Genomic DNA, 26,084 nt, shown 5'->3' on the forward strand with positions numbered 1-26,084 from the left:
CCTATGCTACATCTGCTTTTAGTAGCAATAATTTGCAAAATTCTTTCTGAGGATAAGGAATATAATACGTCCATAGAAATTTCAATTTGCTGTAAAGGTGTGTAGTACATTTTAATCAAGTTCTATTTTCATAAGTTATTAAATTGTTTTTTAGTAACCTCATACTCATTTTCAATTGAACAATTATTAAACTATAAAATAAAATTGCATGATTCCTAAAACTGTAGTCAGGATTTTTACAGTCTGCTATAAAGCGCTGTATTATTATAATACACTCAACTCAAGATGCTCAGACTATTAAAACTTTTTTTTTTTAAATCATAGAATCATTTAGGTTGAAAAAGACCTTTAAGATCATCAAGTCCAACTGTAAACTATTCTATCAGTGATGAAATACTTCTAAAATATTACACTTTCCAGCAGTATACATGCAAAATATTTTGGTATAATGAGAACCATGCTAATGAAAACCCATAATTTAAACTGTAACTCTAATATGCAAAAGAAACCACTTTGCTATCTTTCAGTAACAAGTTTATTACATCAGACTTCCAATAATAAAAACGTTTCATCAGAGTACTGATCATTAAATCTGAGGTCCTGTCTTACAGAGAGCTTGACATGCCAAAGAGACTGAATGTCAACCAGAGTGCATCTGTGTAGCTCTGATGATAACAACAGAGATGTGCTGACTCAACTTTCAGAAAGTTTTAGCCTGTATTTCACTCCACAAACCATGACTGATCTTGCAAGGGGGCCCAATGTTCAACTAAGATGATCAACCAAGGCTGGTAAATGAGAACAATTTTCTACTGACTACTGATAGCTGATGTCTCATAGCAACGCTGACACTAATGTGCTGCATCTGAGTCCACAGGGTATGATATTTGGCTACATCCTCAAACTGTTCCTCTGATGTTCAAAAGAGAGGCAAAAAACTCTCTGTATTAATCAGCTCTATTAATCAGATCTTTAACTTCAGCAGGATTTCAGCAAGCTTGAAAATGATGTGTCTTGTGTGGTCCTGAAATTCTTTGGCCCAGATGGTGTAGAACCCAGGTGCAGCCTCGTTTTGAGCGGGAGCATTCTACACAATCATACTATTAGTACACACATACGTATACATTCACTGCAAAGCATTCTTTCACAGCTGAAGTCCTCTGCTTGCACGTTAATGGACTGTCAACCACCTTGCTGCTGCTGAACAATAAGATTGCCATGCAGACTAAAAACCCAAATATGTCCCTCGCTTATGGTGACCTGACCTTCTCCAGTCCTGTCTGAAAGGTGCAAGAGCTGTGTAGTAAATAAATACAGTCTCATGAAATTTTAATCCACATTTTCTAGGCACACACTCAGCACAGAGCTGAAGCAAACAAGTAGCATCACTGAAATTAGTGTCAATGAAATCAATGGGCAAAGTGAAGCGCTCCGTTTTGGTAAAATATAGAATTGTGTTCAGTGCTCCTCAAAGTGCTCCTGTAAGATTAAAGATGAAACTTTAAATTATCCCTGACTGTCAGATTTTAATCTGAACACGCAAAGCACACAACTTCTTCAGGTACAACAGAATTGCTGCTGAAGCAAATTAAAGATGTTGCTTTTTCAGAAGAAAAGCTGCCAATAGGTGTTTTCTAAATCACTTGTACTAGCAGGCTGACCCCATTATGTCAGCTAATCTTGGTAATATAGGAGGTGAATTAAAATCTTTTCACATGAAACGTTTAGTCAGTATTATTTTTCTTCTTCCTCTTTTTTTGGTTTTATTTTTATCTATATTTTTTATTTTATTCTGGCACAGTGGCCTCCCTACCTTTTTCCCCAGACTATAACTTTCTGTGTAACTGCAGAGCAAGAGGTCCAAGTACGACTTTTCCCAAGGGATAGAGCAGGCAAGGAACTTGGAAGGATAGTGCTTGTTTTTCAAAAAAACAAAAAAGAAACAGAAAGTTCACAGGCTATGGAAAGGGATGGGGAAGCGAGGCTGCCAGGCACATGGGCAAGTTAATACAGGTGCTAAGGGGATAAATCAAGTTCCCTTTGCCTCTCTCCCAAGGTATCACCTCAGCACCATCACCTCATCAACAACATGCCTACTACTGCCCGTGTTTCCTTCTTATGTTCACCCACCATCCAATTACCAGACCATGAAGCTCCACACCTGCTGTGTCTTGATCCTCAGAACACTACACTGAAGCTTTTAACCCTCTCCAAACACCTACACAGTCCTTTATAATAATGATATTTAGCACACGGGAAGTTACCTTAAGTAATTACAGATAGCACTTCAAACGTCAGATTAGCAGATGCTTAAACAGTGCTGAAGATATACAACAGATAGACCTAAAAGCAGGGTCATTTTCAGGCTGTGAAGCATGTTTTAGTCCTGGTGCCCTCAGAAAACTGTGAACCCTGCCTTCTGTTTTTGTCCTAAGACTTGCTGTAACGGTTATTTCTTGAAGTCCCAAGTTCATGTGGAATTGTGTGCAGCATGCATTACAATCCTCGTCTGTTCTAAACACTCACTAATCTTACATACAAATAGAAAGAATCAAGCAGCTATATTTCTCCTTTTCTCCTTGCTTCCCACAAACTGTTTGAGCTTTTTAATTCCTATCTCATATTTTTTTAGTTTTGCTGCTGAGAGCACAAAGACGCTCACGTACTGGACTCGACTGGAAAGTACTTGCCTTCAGTCTGAAGGGCCATGTATCTCAATTACACGTGTCCACTGCTCACACTTCTTCAAAAGCACAAAACCCCTCTCAATGCTGAACTAAGGTTAACAAGAGCAAGGCATTTATAACAAACATAAGGAAAGAAAGTACAGAACTATCTAGGGAGTTTATAGATTTCAATGTATGAATCTACACTTTAATGTCTTTAACCCTCTTGATTTCTATCTTTTTGTCTTGTGCAAAACGTCCTCTAAAATATTATAGCAAACGTAGTATGATAGCCTTAGTTTTTTATTTATCTCTGCTAATGGCATAGTATCAATTGGTCTAACCTAAATCTGGTCTAACCTATTACTAGAAGTTTATTTCATTATCATCTTTCAGTTTCATGCATCTCTCCTAAATGCAGAAGAAGCGCTTTTCTTGAAGAATACATGGTGTGAGTACACATCCAAACTCATTCTTTTGTCCTTTTCAAATAATCCAAGGTGACGTTTCAAGCAATGGTGCTAGAAAGCAAGACTGAAAGACCAGAACCATTTTTTGACTGGCGTACTGAACACAAGTTATGATTGAGAATGAAGGAGAAACAAATATGTCAGTTAAATAGAAAACTTCAGAGTGAAGCTATCAGAAACAAAAGATAGGGATGGCAATTACTTAATAAAACATGCCAGTGTAAGGAGCACACTGTTGGCATTCATCTACCTTTTTGTTCACAATATTTTATAAACTATTTTTACGTGATGCCGAGGATTCTTTGTAAGATGTCAAGCACCTCAAAAATACTTGAATTTAGCATCTTATACAAAACTAACTGCTATTTACTCTCTGTGTTTATCAAACTTCATTAGAAGTCAGGTTTATAAGAGAGTTTATATGATGCTTGATGAAGGTAAGTATCTTCCTGGCAAAGATGGAGTGTTGATTTAATTTAGAGACAGAAAAAAGAGTGCAGTAGAGAAATCCATGCATATGTAAATTTAAAATAAGCGTATACCAGAAATGAACATTTCTCTATCAGCTTTGAAATAAGCAAGTACCACCATAATAAAAGAACTGTATATTCTTGTATAAATGGTAATATGAAATGAAGAACAATTTCTAAACAGCATTACTGAAACAAAAATCATTTAGAAGTCCAAATCTTCAACAGGTATTTGAAATAAATATTGAGTACAGGTAAGCAGAATATCTCCTGTTTTCTTTCAGCATGCACAACCTTTCCAGTTCCACGGTTTGTGGGAGCACATGGCACAGCGACAAAACCATTAGTGTATTCTCGCTTTTCATGCAATCGTTCTGAACAAGTCAGAAAAAAAACATATCAAAAATTGCTCAGCCAGTGACATTCTTGGCAGATTGGGTTAGTGCCCTGTATTTTACAGCTCCAGGAGGTTAGTATTTGTTCATTTCTATGGCAATTTATCCTAAGCAATCACTTCCTGCTCTTTCTTCCTTCACTGTATTTTAAACCTACTAACTAGTATGTGCAGCTTTGTAGCATCTCAATAATCATTTCCTTATCCCCTCTCTGTCATTGTCTTTTTGTGCTGAGACTAATGCTTTTAATTCCACTTTTCACAGTGTTTAGGCTATATTGCCTTTTGTAAACCTTTCAGCTCAAACGCTAAGCGTTCAACAAAGCCTTTCAGATTGCTTTTGGTCACGCTCGTTCATGTTTTGAAAATATTACAAAGGCATATTTTTCATGGGAGGAGAGCCTTGGAATGTATATCCTTCCCCAAGTGGGATAGAAATGCCTCCAGTTCTTTTGTAAGACTTGCATTGAGGTTGAAGTCTCACATGCAAAATGGCACCAAGCTGTCCAACAAACATAGGTTTCCATTTTAAAAAGTGTGAGCTTGTTTTGGCTCTAGTAAAAAGTTATTTTTTGAAAAACACATTAAGATGTAAGATATTTGCTCTTTGTGTTTTCACCTGAACAGAAGCAAGTAGTGAGCATGTTGTATTTCAGAAGAATAAAGTGCTTGATTCAATGACTTTTTTTTCCCGAAACATCTACAGTTTCTACAAAACAGCAGAGATCATTTATTTAAAGGAAGCTGTTTTCCCTACAGACCTTTACTTCTTGTACCAAGTACATCAGGGGTATGCTTGAAGTCATAACGCAGCTTTAAACTAGTGCTGATAAGATCATGTGGGATATGACTTCAAAATGCCAAAGTAATGACAGTAAGGACAGGAAAGAATTTTACTCATTTTAAAAAGACTGAAACATCTCTTCAGGCTTGGGGAAAATTTGCAAATCAAACTGAATCCAATGGGATTTGTGATTGCTTGCCATTTCTTCAGTTCATTATTTATTGTGTGTACTTGGGTAGCATCTGGAGGCCTCACTCTATAGGGGACTGCAAAAACACTGAAGGAAAATGTGATCTCTCCCATAAAGCAAATTTTTAATATAACAGAAGTGAATTAATTACATCCCATCAAGGTCTTCCTTTAAATGCAAGATATTCCAAGTTTCAGGTTTAAAAGGTTACATTTCTTTTTAGCATATTGTATTTGGTCAAATGACTACTGCATATAGAAACGTGCCTACAACTATTGCCCTCTCATCAAGAGCTTACAAAGCTTAACTAATAATGAATGTACAGATATGAAAAACAGAATTAAAACTGAAGATCCTAAACTCAATGCCATCTACCATTAACCTTATACACTTTGTGACTCTGTAATGCCTCTAAAAAATATTAATTCGTATTCAATTTGCCAATGCAAAATAAATGGAGAACTACAAAAGTATGTAGATGAGAGAGTGATGCAGGAAAAATAAAGTAGCAAAATCCATTTCCAAGGGATACAAACTGTCTATTTTAGTAAGTACGGAAACTTTGATACAGTTTAATATGAAGAATACAAGACCCATTTTTTGTAAGTGAAATGTGAATGCAACAATTATGGAAAGTGTGGGAATCCAGAAAAAAAGTATATTAATACCAGATGAGACCTTAAAGCTTGGACACTCATTTGTGTCACACAATAGTTTTCCTTCTGTAAAAACTAAAATAAACAGGCCAAGCTGATCTACCCCTGCTCTAACCTTGCATTTAAACCACAAGAAATTTTTATAACCTGAGATTCTAATCTGGCCTAGGGATGTTTTCAGATCACTTTTCCTGTCACCTTTTTCCTGCTACCTCTTTCCTGCCATGATTTCGCAGTTCTCTCCTGCCCAAGTTCCTCAGACTTTCTGAGAGCTGCATTTACTGCCTTCAGCAAGGAGAAGCCTCTTAAAATCCAGAATCAATGCCACCCCAGGAACAGTCTAATTGAGAGTCAAAGGAAGTCATTACAACCATTGGCTAATATCACATAGAATAGAATCATCATATCATGACCTTGATCCCAGTTCAGGAAAGCCCTGATTCAAAAGAGCTTCTGTCTTTGTCCAGCTTCTTCACCATGTAGTTTGTAGCACCAGGTATGCTCTAATATCCAGAGCTCCTCAACTAAGAAACCTCTCAAGTTTACTGCCAGTAACACAAGGAAGAAGACAGCAGAACACATTAGCTAACAATAAGAGTTCCCTCTGAATCTGGATTACTAGGGGATAAATTTAATCTGACAAATCCCCGCAGGGTTTGGAGAGTGCCATGTTCCTATCCAAATATGTGATAAAAAATTAAATACTCTGCCCCATTTCTGAGTCAGAGAGGCAATCAAGTCCACTTTGACATATGCATATTTCTGATTTAAAATAAGTGTCTGATATTTTACACCGTATCTGGCTTGCAACTACAACACGGGAATAAATAGATATTCCAATTTAAACAGGCATCTATTTATGCAGTAGGAGATGGCTCTGTATACAGATCTATGAAAAACTTTCATTTATGCACTGTGACAATAACGATAGTCTCTTACCTGCAGGTTTGCACATGCTGGTGAATCATTGTGGGCAGGTATTTCATTGTTGGTGGTCTCTGAACCTGTGTTTTTAAATCTGGAAGCTGTCGTAGTTGTGGCTGTAGTGGTCTGAACTGGTAAGATTGGCTGCCACACATTCACATCGGTACCATTACCAAAGGCCTGAATTGCATTTTCTGTAAAAATAAATTACAGGCAATTTTCTAATTCTATACAAGTAGCAGAAAGCAGAACTGACTTTAAAAATAATTATTACTATTCTTCCCTTGAAAAATACGTATTTATAGAAATTCATTTTTTTATGCTGAAAAATGTCTTCATTTTGAACATGTCAGAAATGTAAACTGCGAGTCTGGAGTCACATAATTATCTGGTGCAGCCTCTTCTTTGCAATGTTCCCAATAATACTTGGCAGAAGCTTTAGGACTTACTGTAATCATATTTGTTACTATGCAAAAGCCTCAAAAATTCACTTTCAAGATTTAAATTTCAAATACAGTTTGAATGTTATGTCCTAATTCAGGCAGGTGATGTTACATAGCAAACAAAAACAGAGAGCAGGCAAATTATTTCTACAGCTTGCTGTAGTAAAAACTGATATGCCTATAAGTACAAAATGGTTTAACTAAGACAATCTTTCCCCTACAGTTTTCAATCAAAATCTGCATAATTAGGTGATGGAAGCATGCTTAAACTAAAACTTTAGAATATAAAACTTAAAAAGCTTATCATAGTTTCATGGGATTAAAGAGTGTGTTTATGGCAAGAGTAAATTGGCTGGGGTTTTTTATAAACAAATAGAAAAACAGTTTTTAATCAGGTCTTTGGGGATTCTGCATGGATTTAGGGATTTCTTATTTCAAATTCTTAGTACAAGAAATCAAACAATTTCACTGGGGACTAATATGTGGAAGTTATTAATACTTCTTCTCAGTGGTATTACTTGTCTTATAAAATAATTTACATTTAATTCTCATCCAGAAAAGATGTATTTTATTCTGATATTAGTTCTTAGAACATCAATATGCAAAGAGAAGAATTTGTAAAAGGCACCACAATCAGCTGGGCTGACGGAGACAAAGTGTGAAGAGTGGAATGATATTTTTCTTGGTTTTACCTGAATAAGGCAATATATAAAGAAATATATTCCAATGATTTCCTAAATGAGCAGTAACTCTGTTTCCAGTTTTGCAAAATGAATCGCAGAACTACATGAAATCCTTCCATTTTTTTAACTAAAAGTGTTGTTTGTTCTGTCTAAAATAAGTGGGAAGGATTTTAATTTCATCCAATAAACAAATGATACTTTCCTCAGGCATTGTAAGGCTCATTAATGACAATAACAATTAAAAAAAAAATTGGAACTTGTCCTATCCTCCGTAAGAGAAAAAACTTTTTACTAACCCCGAAACACCTTTAATTTCTTCACAAAGAAGACATCTTTTACAGCTCAGGTGACTATAATTTGTCTCACAGTAACCTCTAATGTGTTTGATTTGTCTTTATTAATGCTTTTATACTGGTAGCAAAAGAAAGGACAAGGGAACTAATGCATCAGCATTAGTTCAGGTATAAAGGGCTGGATGGGGCAGTCCGGATGACTGAATTCATTTGTTATTTTTGGAAAAAACCAAAACAATTTTGTATACTTCTTCTCATAAGCTAATGAAATACGTCTTCTAACACTGATAACAATTCTTTATCCTCAAAAATCCTCCTGGAAGTGTATTTCTTAACAGTCTGATGGTTAAAAATTCTCCAGTCTCAAGCAAAAGTATGTAAAATCTCCCTTTTTTGATTTTGTACCAACATTGTCCTCTAGGTTAAGTAATCCTTCCCCCTCTCTGGGCTTGACCCTCTAATGCAATTTCAGAGGACAATCACGTATCCTTTCAACTTCTGTTCTGTCAGGCTAGGGAAGCCAGGCTCTTTTGGTCTCCTCATTTATCTGAAATTAAAACTCTGATGCACACTCCATATCATCCAATTATGCTGCTCCAGGCAGACAGGAAATTTGAAAAGTGAACCTGCCAAAATCGACTCCACTGAGCCATTCTGAAATTTATAACAGTCTCTAATTTGGAAGTGAGTTTGACTGAAAAAAAAAAATCAATAATTTCACAAAACCTTGAAAATAGGTATCATCCAGACCTGTGTTGAAACCAGGCATCTGAGATCAAGTAGTCTAAAAATCCTGATGCTTGGCTATAAATTGCAAGCACAATCCAATTTATACTTACCTACAGCAAATCCTTCCTATCATAAACTACATGTCTTTTTTTATATGAAGTTCTTAAATTACACAGAAGCCCCTCAGGTGTTGCAATTTTTTGGTACAGATGGTGTCTGACTGTTAGGGTCCAAACATCATCTGTGACAAAAACATATTTCTATATGATATAACTTTGTTATTTGAATTTTTTTGCAAGAACTTTTCATGCTTGCAAACTTTGCCATAAACCATAGTATCGGGAATATTTGCCTGTAATTCTTACATTTACAGCAGAACCATGCTTACAGGGTGCAAAGAGGTGGCCCTGATGTATCATAAAATACTTAAAGAAATTCCAGAAAACATGCTGAAACACATTTAAAGACACTTAATTTTGTACTCACTAAGGCATGTGTTGTCCTGGAAGAAATTCAGAAATTTCAGGCATTCATCTATGTCGTTACCACTGTTGCTGCAGTCACACCATGGGGCAACGCTGAGACTGTTTGAGTCTATGTAGTTTGGTGTCATCACTGTGCCTATTAACAAAGAGTGAAGTACAGTCCTGTGAGCAACCATTGCATGGAAATATTCTTTCCGTACTAAGAAGACAGAAAACAGCACTTGGTGTCATGTATTCAGAGATGATTTCACAATACACACTCATGGAAGTGCTCTAACTTCCAGACTTAAAAGTTCCTGGCTCCTTTTGCCCTTTGAAACCCAGCCCTGTGCTGTACTTCACACCTTCAGTTATTTGAACACAAACACTTTAAGGACTGTAACATGATTCAAAAACCCATTCCTTTCCTCCAGAAAGGTTTATATTGCATTCCCACAGAGAGCTGTATCAGCAGAATTGGCAGGTGAAAAAATGTGACACAAGGGAAGGATGGACTGAGAGCGTGTGGGAACCTTTTTAAAAGGGCTTTGCTGCCAAATCAAACATATGTAGATCTCTGCCCTCAGAACTGCACTCTAAAAATCCAATTTTTCTTCCTCACTTGTCTTCTCATTTTCATTCTAGCCACAAATAAATGGCTGAAACCAGACAACCAGACCTGAGCTTCTTTTCGAGTCTGCCGCCATCCTAGAAAAACAGTTCTGAAATGCATAAGTAAGGGGAATACTACTCATGTTAGAGGAGCTCTAATAGGTCTTAGAGGAGCATTAACCTCAGGGTGCTCGTTAGGGCCTGCCAACAGAGCGGGTCATGGCAGTGAACAAAGCAAAAACATAACCAGTGTGCATGAAACCATACAGTAGATTCTCTGCAGGTAATAAATTACTGCTAATCTTGCTGTGTCACTACTTTTTCAGTACAGTGATTGTTTCCTAAACATTGTCAGCAACTTGCAGCCACAGGTTCATTCTAACTTTATTACAAATTCTTGGGTGAATATTCTCACATTTATATGTCAACTCGAGGCTACCAAGAAGGAAATGAAACCAAAGAATGCATTTTGTGTCCTAAAAGACACACAGCAACTGTTCATCATTCATTTGGATCAGGCAACTCTTATGCGATCAGCACTTATTTAAACCAGTGGTCTCACTAAATGCATCACCCCAGCAGGTCAGAGTTTTCAAACTTTCCTAAGGATTGGAAAGTCTGAATCTTTATTTTATTTGGCTGACTAAACAGGAAAAAATTAAACAAAAGAAAGGTAAGTTTTCCAGACTTGTACTGATGACAGCTCTTTGAGGAAATACGTTCCTCATTTGGTAATCCACAGCTCTAAGGCAGGCTATATATCACAAGGAAATGTGATCACATCTCCTCAAAACTGACATCAAAGTAGCAATTAAGAAGATGGAATAGATGAAGGATAAATATTAGAGAGTCAAAGCACACACTAGCAGAGAAAATCCAGTCCGTAGGTCTGGGGTCCAAGAGTCTGCAATAACATACAGGAAAGGGCTACCAAACACTCAGCTAAAAAAAGGAACATTAGAAATAACACAAATCACAGAATGACGTCAAACAGCCTTTGAGTCACTGGGCAGCGCTGGGAACTGAACAAATCAACATGCAAACTGCTTCATACATGATGTGAGAGACAAAGGAGAAGACACATCAAGGGCTGGCCTGAGAAAGGAAGTGATGTATATGAAAATGAATGCAGTCCCACTGCCAAACTCATCAAACTCAAAAAGCATCTTTGGTCTTGTTCTACGATATTCTTAAATTAGAATGCAATCCCATGCCTTTGCCTACCTCCAACTTTTAACAGATAGTTGCAGTAATAATTGCACAAATTCTATGTGAGATTAGTACATGAGTAAATAGCACAGTTCAAAATTTATTAAATGGAGGCAGAGAATTTAGTAAAATAGGCAAATATCATTTGCACCATTACTGGGAACTTGACAGTAGATAAATAAGAAGAGGAATGATGTTAAATTAAAATAAAACAAATGAAAAGATCTGCCCATTATCCATTTGACGGTTCAGTACACCACTTCAACCATGTGGCACGATCTGAAGAGGAGTGAGAGGAATCAAGGATTTTGTAAATGGAAAGATGGAAAGAAAACAGTAGGCTTAAAAAAAAAAAAGAAAAAAAGGCTAAGGAGATGCTTAGTGAAGGGTTAAAAAACCAGAAATGTATTGAGGAAATTAAAAAGGTCACTGAGGTAACACTTTCTTATCTACAAAGAGGTAATAAAGTAATTAAAATAGGTCAAGGCAGGGGCTAAAAGTGTAACAGATACCACGCTATGATTAAGGTTGATGAACACAGGGAAGACAGGACAAGGAACGTGTATACACAGCACACAAACTGTACATCCAGCAAAAACAGAGTGGCTGAAAGAGCAGCTAGTAGAAAATCAGCCTGTCATTTAAACCTGGGGGCAGATGTGAACCCAAGCGGATTATATGCTTGCTTTCCTGGGGTGGATTTTCTTTCTTCCCTGCAATGTGTGTGCCCTCCCCTCCTCCCCCCTGCTAGCTGGCATCTTGGAAATTCTGCTGAAGGACACTAACGGATCAGAGAAACCATGGTGGATGGCAGTAAAATAGGACATGCTTGGTTTTCTGTGTTCTCTCTGTCAAATACTTCTATGACGGTCTCAGTAGCAGGCAGTCAAGTCTCCATATTCTAATCAAAAGCAGAGTTGACCTGAACACAGACAAGAGGTCATCCAATGGGTGTCAATTATGAATGAGGAGAAGGGTGGTGAGTCTAGGAGGAGGGGTACGTGACTGAAGTTCCTGTGGCCCAACGCAACTCCAGTGTATTCACATAAAAACTCACGGAATTCTTGGGAACCTCAGAGAAATTAGGTGGATTTTACAAAAAAAAACACAAGTGAAAATGTGTCAGAAATCGAATACTAAAGTAGTTCTTGAAGTCAGCAGTTAGAGCAATACCTAACTGATGTGGCAGTGCAGACAGGTCCAGATGGCTTAACTAGGTTGTACCTAAAGCACTAAATTTCAAATGTGGCTATCTCAAATCTTATTCTAAAGTCTAGATTTTTTCTATTTTTCCTTTAATTTTTTAAAAGAGTATTAATTTATCTCTATTGCTATAACAAGGAGCCTAAACCAATATATTAAGATTTTCAAAATTCCTGTAAAACATAGAATCACAGAATGGCTTGTGTCAGGAGAGACCTTAAAGCCTATACAGTTCCAACCCCTCTTCCCATGGGCAGGAACACCTCCCACTGTATCAGGTTCCTCCTGATGTAAACCTTAAAGAATTCTACATAGACTCTTCCCATTTATCAGGTAAAGCACCAGATACAACCCCCTACCTGACTCTATTCCCAGTTACATGACTTATTTCAGGGGAGATTTCACTAATTTCAATGATGTTAATTCTGATTTAAATCATTATATGACAACAGAATCACATCCACTCTACCTTCCCTAGAGATTGCTCAATTTCTTGAATGAACTCTATGGAGGCAGCATTTTTGCTACATTTAATGAAGAGGCCAAATGAAATGATATTTTATCTTAATGAACAATATTTTATCTTAATTAAAACACCTGGAGATCCTGAAGCTCTGATGAAAGAATGGGTCTGTTACAGCTTCTTACCTGTAACAGCTTCTATCTCTTTTTGCTGTGTTTTTTATATATATATATTAAACAGAGATCTTACAAGTTTGACTATCACATAATTTACTCCAGTTTTATATCAGCTTGATATTAGAGCAGGAATTTTGTTTTGGTAATTCCCTTGGTTTATCAGAATGACTACCAAAAAGTAAAAACTCTTGTTACTGTAGTCAGTAACCATCTTTTTGCATGTACCTAGGGGCTTCCTAGCAGGAAGGAAGAAAAATGTTTATTTTTTCCCGTTGAAAAATTAGATCTCCTTTTGATTTCATCTCCTTAGGGATCCACTACACATTTCTGATGTGTAACAGTGTTTTGCAGCATGGTCATCCACAGTAATACAAAAACACCTGACTCTAAGAACTGAGTCATCCTTGAGGTTAAATTGAAAAATGCATCCCCAACAGAACTGCCAGCAAAATCCACTAGGTCCAGCAAGAACTTCTTGGCAGCTTTTACCCAGAAGTATCTATTAGTAATAGTTACTTCCTTGCCAGCAGCTAGAGTTCTTAATCTCATTGACTAGATCAGATTTCAAGGCTATTCAATTCTTTGTTTGAGTCAAACGACATTCTGTCATAACTGTTCGTCTGTTATACCCTTTGCTTACTGTCTGCATCTCTTAAGTCATAGAAGCATGTCCTTTGAAAACATCACATCTTATTTTACCAGTTGCCACATGGACTTACCTTACTTGTTAGATGCTATAGTAATAAAAATGATACCAATAAGCCAGAGAATATAGCTTTCAGTCATTTTTCAGCAAAACTAACCTATTTTAGAAATGTTTTATTTTGGATATTATCTCCAGAGACATTTATTTAACAGCAGGATCTGCTTCAGGGCCTCAGCTGGGACCTTCACGCCCAACAGAAAGGGATATTACTGCATCACAGCAGGTGCAGGCTGGAAGCTTAAAAATGTCTTATCTGCTGGCCTTTAAAATTTGTTTGTTTCAGAGTTTTGACATTCACATATTCTTTATTGCCCAACCATGGTATTTCTACAGCAAGTTCACCTTCCTGAGATGATCTCTCTCTTTCAGTAATCAAGTACTACCCGTAGTATATGGAATCTTGTTTGCATAATGGCATCCTTGTGCCCATTAACAGTCAGGAAGGTGACAGCAAATAAAAATGTTTATGTTAGGGAGGGAAGATGATTTCAGAAGATAAACTTGGTCTCGGTTCACCTCCACTGACAGGCACCTCCGAAAGCATTTAGAGTGGACAGAAGGACATCATGGAAAGAATAGTAACTGGAAGTAAAATAAGGCTGGGTTGATCTATTATCTCATTCCTCAAATGTCCTGCAAACCTTCCCTGAAGATCGAGGGGTAGTTACCCAACCTTGTGATGACAGCAGCAAAATCAACCAAGCTGCCGCTCCACTTCTTCTATTTAGCTTCCTACTTCATGGTCCTGTCCAACTTCAACCATCTTAATAAACTTTACATTGTAAGCTTGAATTTATTTTGAATGTGAGCACCTTTCTCTCCTTATCTTCTAACTCCTTGATTTCCTTGCAATGTACAAATTTACCCCAGGAACCTCTGTAAGGTAAAACAGGACCAAAACAATTAGGTGGAGAATTTTCCCTAGTATCATACTGTAGAGTATTATATCCCATGTTTTTTTTATTTCATGTGGGCCTTCAAAACACAGTTCAGGTGTTTTTCTTAGACCGAGCAAGCCCCCACCCTTCCTGGCCTTCTTACCAATAAGCCCCGAGTAAGCGAGGAGGCAGTCAGCGTAGTTCTCCTTCAGACAGCTACTAACCGACCGTGACTCGGGCTGGCAGTTTGTGAAGAAATCTGCAAGGCGAGATCTGCAACATGAAGAAAAATGCATATCTTTAAAAATCAAGCCTGCAGGCATTCTTACCTTTTACACTCTTTTTATTTTTGGACAAGGCTTAATGCTTTTTAACTTAAATGTATATTGGACACATTTCAGCTGACACAAGTCTCTTTCTACGATGTGCCTCTTTCCAGAATCCATTTTTGAAGTCAGAACAAAAAAGTGTGAGAAAACAGTAAAAAGGGACAGAAAAACAGGGAAATGCCTGTCCTTTACTGAAAGAAATGCTCTGCGTTTTCATGCCAAAAAGAAGACAAAGAGCAATTTTAACATACAAGCATTTTGCCTGGATCTGAACTCTAACTGGAATCTGTTATTCTACAGGAGCAGAACACAGTTCTGCTGTTTAACCGACTACAAAAAACGGTATGTTTTTGCTCACAGAGTCCTCTTACTACATGACTTGAGGCAGGACTTGCTTTGTTACTGCCCTGAGATTCCAGGCAAAGGGTTTACCACTTCTCTGGACCAGCCTACAGAACCAGCTGGCTGGACTAGGGCAGGAGGCAGATCCAGATGGCATGGTCTCCACAACCCCCCAGAGCCATGGTACGGAGGATCTATTTGTTCTTGTGAAATGTGCATTTATCCTGAGTCTACAATATTGAACTCAGGGCAGAGAAGAAGGGGATGTGTGCTCTCCATCAAATACTGCTGCTGAATGCCTATATTATCTTCATTTACCTCAGTCATCCTATGGTCCAAGAGCGGAAGAGCACTGCTTGAAAAAAAAAAAAAAAAAAAAAAAAAGACTAGCAGCCACTAACTCTTCTGCTTATTTGCACTTTAAAGGCAACACCCATTGAGGTCTGTAAATTTTGAGAGGCATCACTGAGGTGGGTCAAGATCCCATTCCCTACAGCCGCTTTCCTCCCCATCTTGGCCTGCTCTTCTCAGTTCCACTAGTGCTTTTCCTTAAACTTCTAAGCATGGAGGCATGACTTTTGTTTATTTATAAATTGTCATTTAGACCTTTATTTCCATCCACAAAATTATTTAACTTCCCTACTTCGATCTTTTCTTCTGTGAAAAAGGGATGAAAACGTACTTTTTCATAAGACAACTCACAGTGATGTTTCAGGACCAGGTGCTTAATCTTCGCAAAGTCCTCTCAAAATCATAACAGAATCATCTATGCATTTTCAGCACCGCTCTAGCATATGTAGATTTGCAACATAAATGCTCTTTACAAAGTTGCAAGAAAACACAAAAGTTAGCAGAAACAAGTGATTTGCAAGTGATTTACTTTATTTGTTTACATGCTCCAGAGACTAATTATCTTTGTGTGCTTTATTGTTTTACCTATCTCAGAAAGGGATGGGATGTGCATTATTAATTGGCCTGAAAGTAGTGATGGGCAAACTTCAAAAGGTTCACGGGCTTAGTTTGAGAAAGCATCCTATAAATAGACCGTATACAAACTGTGCCTGAATTTATCGGAGCGTTTCTCATGACCTCTTTTTAGTTCCATACCTTGCTAACAGTAAATAACCAGCAAATCCATGGCTGACTTTAAACCTGACTGTAAGCTTTTCACTCCCTATCTTCCTTATTTAACCATTTCATTTTGAGATGGATATTTCTACCTAGTTGCATTCAATAGCTTTAAAAAGTCAAGTCCTCTATCCAGCCTTCAAGATACCCTATGTGTACACAGAACTGTCTATAAATTTCCATAAAATCTCTGCTTTGCTGGTGAATATGCACTGTACCCACCAGGGGACAGGCTGAGAAGAAATGGATTCCAATGTATGTGAAGAGATAAATAGCAGCACCATTAAGAAAATCTGGGCGAGGAAACCCTATGGCACTGCGGTGATTCCTCTCAGTCTATAATTAAGATAGTGGCACAGATCCAGCCTTCTGAGCAACTGGGAACAAAGGCAGCTGATAGTTTCTAAGGTTTTCACAAATTCTACTAATGCCTGCATGAAATCTGCTTTAGGACAGAAGAGAGCCTATTACATCTATCTAATACAAAATACATTTGCCATGGTAGAAGGAGAAAGCCTGCTCTATGTGCAGTGTTTTTGCATTTCTCAAAGTAGTTCCTTAGATTTAAATTTTACTATTCATGTGACCACAAAGAGATCTTCTTGGAGCTGCAATTTTGCAGCACCTTGAAAATCCCCAAAACATTTCTTGCAATCATTTCATCCTTCTTAAATGTCCAGTTCTCCCTTAGATTATTAAGTGCACTGGTCCAGAGATCTTCTCTAAATGTTTTTTAAAAACTGATAACTATGGAATAATACCAATCTTTTACTACCTGGACTATTTAAGCAATGTATTTGTTTTAAACCCTAAAGGAGGCTAAAAAGTGCTCTGTTGATCCCTCTTGCACTTCAGTGTTAATTTCTGAAGAATTTTTGTGGTCATAAAAGGTAATGATCTGACAATGTCGCACATTTAAGTTTCCATAAGCCAAATATAGTTGAGATAGCTCCGGTTCAAGCATTACTGGACATCATCAAACACCTCCTCTCTAGTGAGTCATCCAAACTTCATACTATCAAAGTTCTCCCTCTCTCCTGAGCTGTTAACTACACCTGCTATTTATGTGGATTCATTTCCACTGGAGACAAAGTTCAGGCCAGCAAATAAAAACCGAGACAGACTTCCATCTGCCATAAAATAACTCCATCATTTTCAGTGAGGATCTGCTGATTAACTCTCACTGAAGATCTAGCCTCAGGCATTTCCAGTAGAGTGGCACTGATGAAAGTGTGCTCATAAGCAATACCGAAACAGTGGTACTGCTCTTTATCTAGAGAGAGACAAATTAGCCTAATTAGGAACCATATTATCATTTATCCTTAAGTATTGCACATGATATTAAGAACTGTTTGAGCAAAAGAGACAATTCTTTTACGGATACTGAAGAAGAGCAATCAGATGATAGCGATCCTATAAAAATTATGTATATGGTCTACTACTTCCTCATAAAGGGAGGAGGAAGAGGAGCAGGCACTGATCTCTACTCCCTGGCCACCAATGAAGACCTGAGAGAATGGCAGGAAGATGTGCTACAAGAGTTTAGGCTGGATATTAGGAAAAGGTTCTTCACTTAGAAGGTTGTGGATCACTGGAACAGCTCCCCAGGGAAGCAGTCATGGCACCAAGCCTGACAATATTTCAGAAGCATTTGGCCAATATCCTCAGACACACAAGGTGAATTTTGGAGTTGTCTTATGCAGGGACAGGAGTTGGACTCGATGATCCTTGTGGGTCCCTGCCAACTCAGGACACTCTATGATTCTATGAACCTACTTTTCCTTCAACCCAAAGCATCTTGTGGGTAGTAACGTGGGTAAGTGCCTAACTCGAGACTGAGCAGTTGGGTAATCTAGAGGACAAACAAAGCTTTTGATAGATCTGCCTTTAAGCATGCACCATTTTAGATATGTAATGTACATATGTGCATCTATTTGCTAAACAGCTAGAGAGAGTGATGGGCAGTTTTATATTGTACATAACATGCAGCATGACTAAATTTTAAAAGCAACAATTATTTTTTTTCTGTTGATGAATCACGAATCTTCTTTCTGCATGGGAGCAGTCATGCTTTTTTCCCTTTCCCTTCTATAATAATAAAGAAGAACTGCACAGAAATCGTCCTTGAAAGAAAAATGCCTCTCTTTGTAGGGAAAAAACCCCACGAATTAAACGAGTCCTAACTTAACCCTGGAAAATCTCCTCAAAGTAAACTGCAGATCTCCTGGAAAGCTTACTTTAAATATTTTGTATACCACTAACTGAAAAATAAGAATAATCCTATCAGCAATTTCAAAGAAAATCTGCTCCAACAACAGAGTCTTCCTGAGAAGAGGAGGAAAAAAAATCCCAAACCTGCTATTCTCTAATGCTTTGTATTAACACCAGGAAAATAATTTGTAACAGTTAAAAATACAAAGAAAACAAGACAATTTGTTTTCCTTATGATAGTGGTTCTTCAAATACTCAGCAGGATAAATGAAAACTTTCAAATTTTGCTTACAAATAAGCTTTGTTAATAACAGTATTGTGTTTAATCTGCATACAATTTTTAAGGCAATTTAATTTTGTAATAGCAAAGCCTGTTGCGAAGACATTGATTAGATTTTCACTATTTTTTGTTCTCAAAGTTTTGATAAAGTTCTTTGATGTTCTGAAATTATCTTTGATATTTATCAGGTCCTCTCTCTTTAAAGTTGGCCAGCTGTGAAGAGAAGGCTGTGGGGAGACCTTATAGTTGTCTCCCAGTACTTAAAGGGGGTGTATAGGAACGATGAGACAAGGAGTGATGGTTTTAAACTAAGGGAGGGGAGATTTAGACTGGATATAGGGAAGAATTTGTTTTTTTACAATGAGGGTGATGAAACACTGCACAGGTGGTCCAGGGAGGGAGTGGAGGCCACATCCCTGGAAACAATCAAGGTCAGGTTGGATGGGACTCTTGAGTGACCTAATCTGGTTAAAGAAGTCTCTGCTCTTGCAAGGGGGCTGGAGTGGATGACCTGTAAAGGTCCCTTCCAACTGAAAGCATTTTGTGATTCCATGAACTCATCTTCAGTACTGGTGCAATACTTAAAAGCATAATATAAATGATGTAGTCACAGAAAATATCTAAAACTGAATTTTCAGTTTGGATCTGGTGTAAATCACAGTCTATTGAAAAGCAGCTCTACAAACTAGCCAGGAGCCCTCTCCAAGAGGTGCTTGCTGGGCTGGCAGGTGTTTATTTCTCTTCTTTTTATTCTCTAGTTGCATGCATCTTTGTTTGCTGAGGCTTGTGAGAGAGAGATCTCTCAGCCTTGCCTTTGCAGTGATGATCTTCAGACCAAGAACGATATTGAACCTGAATTTCCTGCTGACCGCACGCACATACGCTGTGATGTCCAAGTGAGTGGTTACAACTGCTTGCCCTGCGCTCACCTTGGTGGCGTTGGGTGAAGACTGGGCGTGTTCACTCCCACCTTCTTTACACTGCTGCTTGCGTTTAGGCACCTATTCATGGCACAACAGCAGTAATATAAAAGCATGTACATGCCAAAGCTGAGTGACGGGGTGACTACACTAATTAGTCAAAGCTGCTTTAGTGTCTAGACACCATTTGGCAGACACAGTATAGTCACGTAAGGGGAGTGCCGCATCAATATTCAAACCAGAAAAGAAGTATAAATCTGACACTGAAAAAACTCAGATGAAGTCAATGAATATGTGTCATGGTGATAAATGACACTATTATAGGAAAAAAACAAGCCAAAATACTTGTTCTTCTTTTGTAGGGGTCAAATGCAGCATCCTCCTCTGCTATTTCTGCTGGGATGCAACAGTGACAAGAGGGGTTGGTATGTGGCCAAACTAATGGCTTCATTGTTGGAGGAGCTTTTCATTCTCTCTTCATTTCATAAACACATAGTGAGTGGGCAGTGAGAAAATGAGGCAAAGGCTACATAAGAAACTCTATCAACCAGTGAGCCGCAAAAAGCTTCAGAGCAGCTCCACTGCAAGAAAGACAACCCTCCCAGCACTTACTAAGATAGTTCTGAAACCTTTTTTTCATCAAAAGACACTAGAACTGTGTAATACTAATACATCTCATACCTCCTTAGTTCTGTACACACACTACTGAGCACCCATGAGCAACTATACATTTTGAGTTTTTGTAAATGGCCATTTTTACAGATAGTTATTAAACAGCAACTCCACTATTTTCTTTTTCAGCAAAAAAGTTTAGTTTTTCTTTGGTTGCTACTCTTCCTCTGAAACAAAGACTGCGTCCTAGCCCTTTTGAGTTTCTGTTTCTTTTCTGTTTTCCCCTAACCAGCCTATGGCCCAGGACTCCCTTCCAGATCCAGATCCTGCAGCTTCAGTCCCCACCCCAGTGACGCTGTAGGACCTCGGTCTCCAGCCCCTGCAGCCTTGCTCAGCCACCGGCTGATGTCCCAGCCTGACCCCAGGAAGATGCCCCCTGCTCAGGGCTGCCCTATTGCTCTGCTGGGTCTTTTCCAATCTGGTGATTCTATGATTCTATGACAAGCTCTGCCTCTTTCTGGGGTCCCCACAGACTCCAAGGAGCCCCTGTCCAACACAGTGCCCTGATGCACAGCTCGGTGTTTGTACCTTTTGGGAAGTGGGAAGGAAGGGTAAAAAAATAAAGATCTAACAGCAGACCATTTGGCTCCCAAGACCTGAATACCAAAAGTAGTTTCTCTTACGTGAGCAGATCCAAATCTCTTGCAACACTGGCAGAAGCCACTATGGGATCTTGGACACCAAATAACAGCTACTAACCAAAAGAAGCTGGTTTTTATCTCATTTTGCTTCTGTTTTGTTATTTTAAATGACTGGCCTAAGTCCATGCAAATATTTGATTCTGGATTCGATTTATCTCTAAATATTGTGTTGTTCATCTGGAAGTAAAATACAGACAATCCCCAATTACACACAGGCAGCCTATTTGGTTAGTGGAATAACTAATACAGAAACAACTAGAGCTCAGACAAGATTCATTCAGATGCCTCTTAGTATCACAAATGCTTGCTCAGAGCATCAGGCACAGACTGACAGTCCTCCAAAGCTGGTTCCTCCAGCTGAGCACCCACACTTGACCCAAACTGGCTAGCTGACTGTACTGTGTTCCTCACCGTGCCTGCCAGGACCTATGTTATCCAGGCTTTTCATTTACCAGGGGTCTTGTAGACATCTCCTACCCCAGACAGCAGAGAGCTAACAATAAGAACCTCAGTCATGCAGGAGGAAAAATGTTTCCACCCATGCATACCTATATTTTAAAATTAACAGTACAAACATTCTTCTTATTTTTCTATTAACAGAACTCATTTTTCTGAGTAACAAGTGCTTCAAATAAACCAAGCCCACACTCATGTTCTATTATTGTATCTTATACAAAGCGAAATAAAGTTATGTATCATCCTCCATCCCTTCCATTATCCTTTCCCCTTGCTCATGTCATCTACTAGAGACCTGACAGATATTTTTACACAATGTCTGCTACAGAAAATCAAAATAACTTAACAAAACACTAATCTCAGTTTGTCAATGTTAGTCAAATCCTCTAAGTGACTCAAGATTGTACGTGAGAGTAATTTTAATTTAATATCTTGGGTCCCCTTTCGGTTTAAGGAAAACAACCAAACTTAAATGCGATTCTAAACAAGTATGATTTATTTGCAATTGGGTAGTATAAATATTTTTATACTGCTGACCTTTTGGGCAATAAAAGCTGTTTTGAAAAATACGGTGCAAATCCTGAGCACAAGGTAATGCAATAAAGAATTAGAACAGTGATGCTCAGATGCAGTGACACAAAACAGGATTTTCTCTTTCTGTTTGCAAAAAAAATTACCTCACATCATTTTTTAGAGGCCTGTTTGAGAGAACATCTGGAAAACATTCCACAGGAAATCAAACCTATATTAAATATGTTTTGCAGGGCTCTGTTTCCTTGCATTGACTTTAAGCATGCATAATGTGTTTCTGTCTTCTCAGCTGCAAAGAAAACACTTCTCTGAGATTCTTCTACAAAATGATAGGCTGAATTGTCAGCCTGTGATTTCTATCAGGGGATGCTGGTAAGATTTCTATTTAGTCTATCTGTCTCTGTATCAAAGCTCTCCAATAATATGAACAAATCCACTAGCTGCTTTCTGAGTACCATGAATATGTATATTTTCATTTTATCTCATTTCCTTTGTGCTGTTTAATTTCAAGCTTCTAAATATAAACGACTGTCATGTGTTAAAGATATCCAAGCCTCAGAGTGTCTCTTGATAGCATGTTACTCAGGCAAGAACTAGTGCACTAGGGATAGAGTTGTTCTCACTTCATTAGCTGGGCAGACAGGAGTGTCTTTGAATTACAGGCTGGGTACCAAAAAAAATCACTGCCACTCTGAAAAAGCAAGCCAAAGAAATTATTGCCACTGCAAGTCCTTCCAGTGCGCCACTGGATGCCTGGGTGTTTATTATAAACAGCTATATTGTGAGTGCACACTGCAAGGATGTGGTTCCAACTACCTGAGAAAGATGTCCATGATGATAACGTTCTCTGTAACCACTTGAATAATCTAGGATAGAATTCCTGACTTGGGCGTGAAACAGTTGTGGAGTCGGAGACAGAAAATAATCTTCAAAGCCCCATGCAAATCCTCTCTTTACCAGAAAAGCTTCTGTTGGCTGATGCCTTGGATCATCAGGTTTGGTAAGGCTCTGTAGGGATGTTTTTTCCATAGAAAAATCCTTCAGTGGCACTGTGGTACATGTGGTGGCATTCCTGAGAGGAACAGCTGCATGTCCCCTTGTCAGAGACCTGGCTGAAGGGAAAAAAGGGTGCCCGGTGCTTCCTCACACTCAGTCGTGCAGGCTCTGTAGGCAGCAAGCACGGCCAAAACTCTAAAGCCACTCTAAAATCTGTTCTGACTTTAGGAGTAAGACAACAAATAGAAAACCAGAACTACAGCAGATAAAAACAGATTAGAGTCTCTTTTATGTGAAGCTTTTTTTTCCCATGTACAAAACAGCCCCATCAAACACCAAGTTGAGAAGTTCTGGCAATAGCAAACCAATATAGCATTGATTTATTCAACATGTTTTATAGCTTTTAGAAGCTATGTGGATATATAATGCAGGTACCAAAAGCACTGATTTGTAGCATAAGATTGGAAAATAAACCATTTTTACCAGTTAAGGATGATGTGGCTGTTTTAAGAGGTTTTTTTTCGTCTCCACTGTCAAAAAGCCCTGAACATAGCCACTGAGGCTGAGAGCTGACAGCCTGTGATATAACCAGATGTTTACAGAAGTTGTTCTGAAAGATACCATCCTTTCTGAAGAATATTTTGCAATGCAGCATGATGGCTAGCTACTGAGATGTGCCTCCAATATTTCACAATGCCTAATTAGAAAAGGAAACATCATAATTGTAATGTATGCTTCAACTGGAACTAAAGAAAGTGAACTGAACATTCAAATGATACGGTCAAGTTTTAATGTAACAGAAGTCTTAGTCCTGTGTACTTTATAATAGAAAAGCTTGCTGTAATTGTTTACAGAATGTGCTTGAACAAATATAGTGTAAGTACAAACATGTGAATGTAAGGTCATCTATTAATAATCTCAGCCAAGGGTCACAGTCAGCTCACACAGAAAATCTATATTCAACAGTAAACACACACCAGAAAACTGTGTGACTTGTTTTAAAGCCAGCAGATAATCAAAGTGTAGGAAACAACCACCACTTCTGCCAAGAATTCTTTGCAGATACTAGTACATTTACATCTGGCTTCCACTTAACAGTAGTTACTCCATCAGTAACATGGTAGTGCTTAAAGCATAATGAAAGCAATGCAATTTCTATTCAGTAAACATTAAAATGCTAAAATTTGAAAATATGCATGTGGATGTCACTTGCCCTGTTGAGAAACAAAGTTTTATTTTTAGTTCCAGTGCTTACATTTTCTTGCTGCTATTTTAATAGAAAAATTGCCATCAGAAATATTCTCTCACTAGGGCCTGATGCAGAATGATATAAATAACCATTACAAAGTCCAGCATAATGGAATGGTTAAAATCAGTTGACATTCTTTTAATTAGCACTGCCTGAATATTTACCTACACAGAGCTGGAACAGCCAGCTTCATCCCTGGAATAAATCCACTGCAGTCACTGATGTCAGATGAAGTACACTGGGAATGGACTTGACAGAATAGTCCTGTTATTCACATTAAACACACAGGCTCCTTGCCTGTAGCATGCACATAGTTTGAGGTAGATGAGAAAACATTTTGATGTCTTAAAGAAAATGCTACTGTGTGATGTGTGCATCCTTTCTTTGCCCCAGAAACAGCAAGCTGGCCAAAAGCGACTGGGGGGACATTAAAGGGATCAAACATCTTCTCTTCACCAGATTTAACAGATTAGTGGAAGGAAACTACTCATGCAAGCTGGTGGATGCTAAACTTCTGCTCTCTACAAACACCTCTCAAATAACAATTCAACAAATCAGTGGTAGCAGTACTTTCACTGGAATCCCATCCAGAAAAGCAACTAAGTGCTTGCATAACCAGGAGAAGATGAGTAGCTCCAAATTTAGATCTTAATTGAAGTTTAATCCCAAATTTAACTTTCCTGGATTTCAATATTTTTGACTAAACACGGGTGAAACTCCTTAATTAACATATGTACATTTTTCCCCCCAGTAAGCAATCAAAGTAAAATGGGTCACGTTTGCCTTGCTGTAACCCACCCTCCTGGCTCAAATTTCTAATCTGTAGTTTTATTTCTTATACAGTTTTTCTTTCTCACTTAGAATAACAAAACAAGCCTTTTCAGACAAAATTATGATGAAAGACCACATCTGGATGTTACAAATTGTTCTAAGCACTAAAGTTTAGTGGTGGCTGACAGCATTCCAGCCATTTTGGCTAAAAGCAGACTGACATGGAAGGCAGGGTATTTAAATAGATCCTATGAAACCCTCATCATTTGTATCTGAGTTTATTTAATGATTTCTGTATGTTCACACACATATGCTTTATTCCCTCTTCCACTTTTTCAACCCTGTAGACAGGTAATAATGAATATTCAGCGCCATGGGTTGTTCATAGACTTGACAGCAACCAGAAAGCACCAGCAGGACCTCAGCCACATCGGGGATGCTGCCAAAGCTACACCATGCAAAACAGAAGCCAGCTGAACCAAAGAGCTCTGACAACGCTGAGGCATAACTTGTGTTTTACAGATAATGAGAACAAAAGAATTAAGCTCTCTTTTCGTGAACACTGGGTTTCAGGAATCAGCAGAGGTTCTAGCTGACTGAAAGGATGCTGCTTGGAGAGTTTCAAGCTTGCCTGACAAGAGACCTCCACAAAAAGATATTGTCTAGTTACTGCTTCTTGAAGCATAAACCCCCTGTGTGTGAGGCTCTTTTCACTGTTGAAGCACGAAGTGATGTGTAAGTTGGGTGCAGGAATAAACCTGAGCCATTCTTCTAATTACTATATCCTTGCGTCTTTGCTTCTTTTGGAGAAGTGTCAATCACCCAGCAAGCTTTTCCTCTCCAAGACCCTCTTAAGCAGAACAGAGAGAATATAAATGAGGACTGACCAAGCAGATCCTGGCACCGCAGAATAAGATCCATCTACACTTTAACAGGGACAAGGCAGTTTTGTTTTGCTGGGTGTTGTGATTTTTGGATTCCAAAGGGATTTATGGATATGTTATAAGGATTAACTGCTTGAGCCATTTGGGGTTTTATTCAGAGGGAAGAAACAAAATTACATTTGCTTATGGGAGGAGGGGAGAGTAAAACTGTCTATTTTACTCTGGTAACAAGAGCCATCAATGTAATGAATCAGGTAAGGG

The 26,084-nt window shown here is 38.3% G+C and overlaps 1 protein-coding gene across 1 annotated transcript in view; it reads right to left on the reverse strand.

Moving 5' to 3' along the window:
• Positions 1–26,084, reverse strand: part of GFRA1 (GDNF family receptor alpha 1) — a 151,458-nt gene that overhangs the window by 25,264 nt on the left and 100,110 nt on the right. Inside the window, 3 exon segments of the mRNA XM_069863809.1 lie at positions 6,570–6,748; positions 9,189–9,323; positions 14,577–14,686. Of these exon segments, the coding sequence (XP_069719910.1) occupies positions 6,570–6,748; positions 9,189–9,323; positions 14,577–14,686 (424 nt within the window).

Source organism: Phaenicophaeus curvirostris, chromosome 9, assembly GCF_032191515.1.
Source record: "Phaenicophaeus curvirostris isolate KB17595 chromosome 9, BPBGC_Pcur_1.0, whole genome shotgun sequence".
In the NCBI taxonomy this organism is placed as follows: domain Eukaryota; kingdom Metazoa; phylum Chordata; class Aves; order Cuculiformes; family Cuculidae; genus Phaenicophaeus; species Phaenicophaeus curvirostris.